Source organism: Pinus tabuliformis, chromosome Q (genome assembly GCF_031772625.1).
Source record: "Pinus tabuliformis cultivar Carrire ecotype Pingquan chromosome Q, CPIR1, whole genome shotgun sequence".
Lineage (NCBI taxonomy): Eukaryota > Viridiplantae > Streptophyta > Pinopsida > Pinales > Pinaceae > Pinus > Pinus tabuliformis.
The window spans coordinates 468,093,965-468,098,611 of record NC_142296.1 but is presented as its reverse complement, the minus strand read 5'-3'; the positions used below and the strand labels follow the sequence as shown (position 1 = coordinate 468,098,611).

The 4,647-nt window shown below is 44.7% G+C and overlaps 1 protein-coding gene across 1 annotated transcript; it reads right to left on the bottom strand.

Moving 5' to 3' along the window:
* Positions 1 to 267: 267 nt before the first annotated feature.
* On the bottom strand, positions 268 to 3,297 carry LOC149220220 (uncharacterized). The gene has a single exon (XM_089387025.1). It carries the CDS (start codon positions 3,295 to 3,297, stop codon positions 268 to 270), a length of 3,030 nt encoding a protein of 1,009 aa, XP_089243151.1.
* Positions 3,298 to 4,647: the final 1,350 nt, after the last annotated feature.

Below are 4,647 nucleotides of genomic sequence, written 5' to 3'. Positions count from 1 at the left end.
TGCCTCCTTAGGCTGCTCCTCTTCATGGTAGAATCCTCATAGTCCTCAAGTTATCTGCTTCCTTCTAAAAAACAAGCTTGCAGATGCAGACTCAAACATTCTTTGTTGCAGAAGCAAACATGCAGTTCGGAATGTTGCAACCACAAAATTTTTATGTACACATGGACACTATCATGTTCTGAACAAAGAGCTGGTCTACGCAAATAAAACCTAAGCATTGATTGACATCGTTCTCTTCAATATTTGTTTGAGAGTGTCGAATCTGATTCACCAATAATTCTCTTGTACTAAGTACTGATCAATTTTCAAAAACAAGTACTGAGTACTTATTTTTCTTGTGAAAAAAGTAAACAAATATTGGCATCCATGATCCTTCCATGACAATCCAGTGGTATCAAACACTTGCTTTTCATCTGGAAAAAGTGAACAAATAATAGCCTCCATGATCGAGTAGTATTGAATACCAGTTCTTCTCGCAAGATTGTGAATGTTAAATTTCATGTTATAAAAAAATATATCTAAAAAAACAATATAATGATGCTGCAGAGGAGTGCCTTCATGGTTCCTCAGAATTCCTCCAAATCCAGCTGCTCCAGGATTGCCTTTGGAGGCCCCATCAAAGTTGAGTTTGTATGAGTAAATAGGAGGGGCGTTCCAGCGGCTGTTGTCCTTGATGCTGCTATTAGAAGGGCAATGCTTGGAAACTTCTTGTGGCAGTTGCAATTGCCAGTTGTCGAGAATGCTTTTCTCATTATCTGTAGTTGGGAGATCCTCCTTTGTCCAAGCTCGAAGCAACATCGTTTCTTTGAGATTCCCATGTAGCCTGTACCAAATTTCTTCAGTAGGAGAGCGTTTGTTTTTGAATATACGTTTGTTTCTTTCCTTCCAAATGTTCCATAGGACAATTCCGGGGATGATGTTCCATAGGTGGTTGAGAATCTCACAGTTGTAGGGGTTCTTTGGCCATTGTCTTATGGAATTGATGATGTCGTTATCCCCTCTACATCTTTTCTGGCATCTGAAGCTCACCTTTTCCCATAACTGATTGGCTAGAGGGCAAGTGTCCAAGAGGTGTTGAAGAGTTTCTTCGCTTTGAAAGCAGTTGTGACAGATAGAGGGACCATGAAAGTTTCGTCTCCTTAGTTTATCCCATGTGAGAATTCTTTTATGTCCTACCAGCCAGAGAAAGTAGGAGATTTTGGGCCATGATCCGAGACCCCATATTTTGCTCCATAATGGATCTGGAGGAGTGGGGAGGTTGCAGACTAACTTGTAAGCTTCGGAGGTGGTGTAGGTCCCTTTGGGTTGGTATCCCCATCTGAGGATGTCATTGCCTTCATCATGCCTTATGCTTCTTTTCCTTAACTCTTTCTCGAACTCTTCTGCCTCCCGTATATTTGTGTTGTTGAGTATTTGGTTGCTCTGTCTCCATTTTCTGAATCCATGCTCCATCTCCTGCGTCCAAAATTGTTGGACTTTTACCTGCTGCTGCTCCTGCCTGTCCGGTATCAGAGATGGATGAAGAACACTAGTAAGCTTGGGCATTTGGTTCCAAGCATCTGTCCAGAATCTTGTCGCGCGACCATTCCTGATTTCCCAGAAGTTGTGCTGTTGAATTAGCTGATAATGCTGTTTGGCCGCATTCCAGATTAGCGACCCCTTTTCGGTGGGAATAAATCTGATGAGCTCTTCTTGAGGTCTATTGTTGGCATATTTTGCTGTCCAGATTTTTACCCAGGGCTTTTCTGGATTAGTGATCCATTGCCACCAAATTTTGGCGTTCATAATGGAATTGTTGTACTCCGGGTCCCTCAGCCCGATGCCACCCTTGTCTTTGGGCATGCATACTGTAGTCCATTTAACCAGCGCCCACTTGCGATTAGTTGCCGAGCTGCCCCATAAAAAGTCACGCTGAAGGTTCCTTATTCTTTTTAGGACCCACTTAGGCGCGGCTAGGATAGAGAAAAGGTAAAGAGGCATTGCCTGAAGGACAGACTTGATGAGCACCACCCGACTGGCTAAATTTAGAGATCTATATGTCCAGAGGTTGAGACGGGAATCAAGCTTCTCTAGGAGAGAGCGCCATGCTGGATGCTTTATGGCTGAGGCAGTGAGGGGGGCTCCGAGATATTTAGAGGGGAGGGTTGCAGAGGGGAAGCCCAGAATGCGAATGACAGCAGATTTAACAGAGGGAGGTGTGTGAAAGAAGAAAATCTGCGATTTGGAGCAGTTGACATGGGTGCCAGAGGCTTCAGAGAAGTCATTGAGAAGGGTTTTTAAACGAGAGGCTTCCTGGACAGAGGGGTAGCCGAAAAGCATGGTGTCATCAACGAATTGCTGATGAGAGGTGGCAGGGGTATTGTGAACAGAAATACCTTTAAGCTGCTGAGAATGGAGGGCGTGTTTAATGTGTCGACCAAGACCCTCAGCCATAAGCACAAAGAGGAAAGGGGATAGGGGATCCCCTTGCCTGATACCTCGAGAGGGTTTGAAGGGGCGGGAGGGGATGCCGTTCACCAGGATGGAAAAGTGAGTGGAAGTGATTAGGCTCATGATCCATCGGATCCACATGGAGAAAAATCCAAAAGCTTTTAACATATGTTGGATATAAGTCCAGTTGAGTTTATCAAACGCTTTAGAGAGATCCAGTTTGAGTATCATGCCTGCTTGCTTCGAATGCTTGAGGGAGTGTATTATCTCATGCGTGAGGAGAATGCCATCCATTATCTGTCGTCCTTCCACGTACCCCGATTGTTCCGGTGAGATGAGTAGAGGTAAGAGAGGCTTAAGCCTATTTGTGATAACTTTAGATATGACTTTGTAGATGACGTTACATAGTGCTATTGGCCTGAATTTATCAGGGGTGATAGAGTCCTCCTCTTTAGGGATGAGAGTGATGAAGGTGGAGTTGAGGGAGGGAAGAAGCCAGCGCAGGGCTCTTGATTCTTCAACAATCTGCCAAACCTCCAACTTTATCATGTCCCAGAAAGCGTGAAAGAACGTGGTGGTAAATCCATCTGGGCCAGGGGCCTTTCCTTCTTTGAGCTGGGACATTGCATCATCCACTTCCTGAGGGAGAATGGGGCGCATGAGAAGCTCATTATGTTCCTCCTTGATGAGCTTTGGCACGTTGCTGATTATTTTCCTGATAGCCTGTTGCCGATCTTCCCTTGGTTCATTGTGGACATGTTGGAAGTGATTGAGGAGTACCTCTTCGATTTCCTCATGCTTCTCTACTTTTGCCCCTTCTTGATTCTGGATGAAGGGTATGTTATTATGCATCCTTCTCTGCACCATGGTTCTGTGGAAGAATTTGGTGTTGCGCTCCCCCTCCTTCAGCCATCTGACCCTTGACTTTTGCCTCCAATAGATTTCCTCCTGCTTTCTTCTATCCTCGAGCTGGCTATGGATGAGCCTTTCCTGTTCCAGGGTAGCCTCCGTATGCCCTTCTGTGATAATCTTTTGTTGTAGATCCATCAGTTCCTGATTTAACTCTTGTTGCGCCTTGAAAATATTTCCAAAGGTCTCCCTATTCCATCTTTTTAGATGATTTTTTAGAAATCTTAGCTTCTGTTGGAACTGATACATTTTTGATCCTTCTGGAGGGACAAAAGATGCCCAAATGGTCTTGACAAAGTCTTTGAATGTAGGGTGCGAGAGCCAAAACCCTTCAAAGCGGAAGGGTCTCTTTGTCAAGTTACCTGGTCTCTGCCATTGTAGAGCAATCGGCCAGTGATCCGATCCTGTGTGTGCAAGGATTGCCGCTGAGATATCTCCACCTAGATGAACCGCATTGTCTGAGATGAGGAAGCGATCCAATTTGGAGGCAATTTGTTGTTTGCCAGCTCTGCGATTGCTCCACGTGAAGGTACCATTACAGAATGGCATATCTATGAGAGACGCAGTTTGGATGAAGTCCTTGAAGCGATCAACTTCTGGTTCCATTCTGATTCTCCCTCCTATCTTCTCCTCGATTTTAGTGATCATGTTAAAGTCTCCTGCAACAATCCATAATGGGTGCCTCCTGTTGTTGCTCAGAGCTGCTATTGTGTCAAGGAGTGCAATTTTGCTTCCTGTATCTTGCGGGAAATATACATTTGATAAATTGCCATGTATGTTGGTGCCCAATATATGAAAGGCCGCCTGTATGAGGTGATGAGAGGCATGAAAGTCTGTTAGGGTTACTGCTTGGGTATTCCATACTATAGCAAGCCCTCCTGAGGCTCCCGAGGCATCTACTGCAACTGAGCGACAACCTGGCCATGCTTTTGAGAGAATACTGCCTAGTGTAGAACTATTGCACTTGGTTTCCTGGAGAAAACACATCTGTGGCTTTTCCATTTTAATCATGTTTTTTAACATCCTGAGTTTTCCAGGGCTGTTAAGCCCCCTTAAGTTCCATGATACAAGCTTCATGGTTCAACTGTTAATGGAGGGCTTGTAGTACTTTGTCAACTTAGCATACCTGCCTGAATCTACCAGGATTTTTCCAATCTCGATCGTTCGCTGGAGATCTGTTTTTCTTCCTCTCTTTTTAGTATCCTTTGGACGTAGGCTGCCATCCCAATGACTTCCTGGTTGAATCCCTAGTTGGTGTTGATGATAGGCTCTCGAGATGACCACTTCGAGCTTATTGAGTTGAGTCTC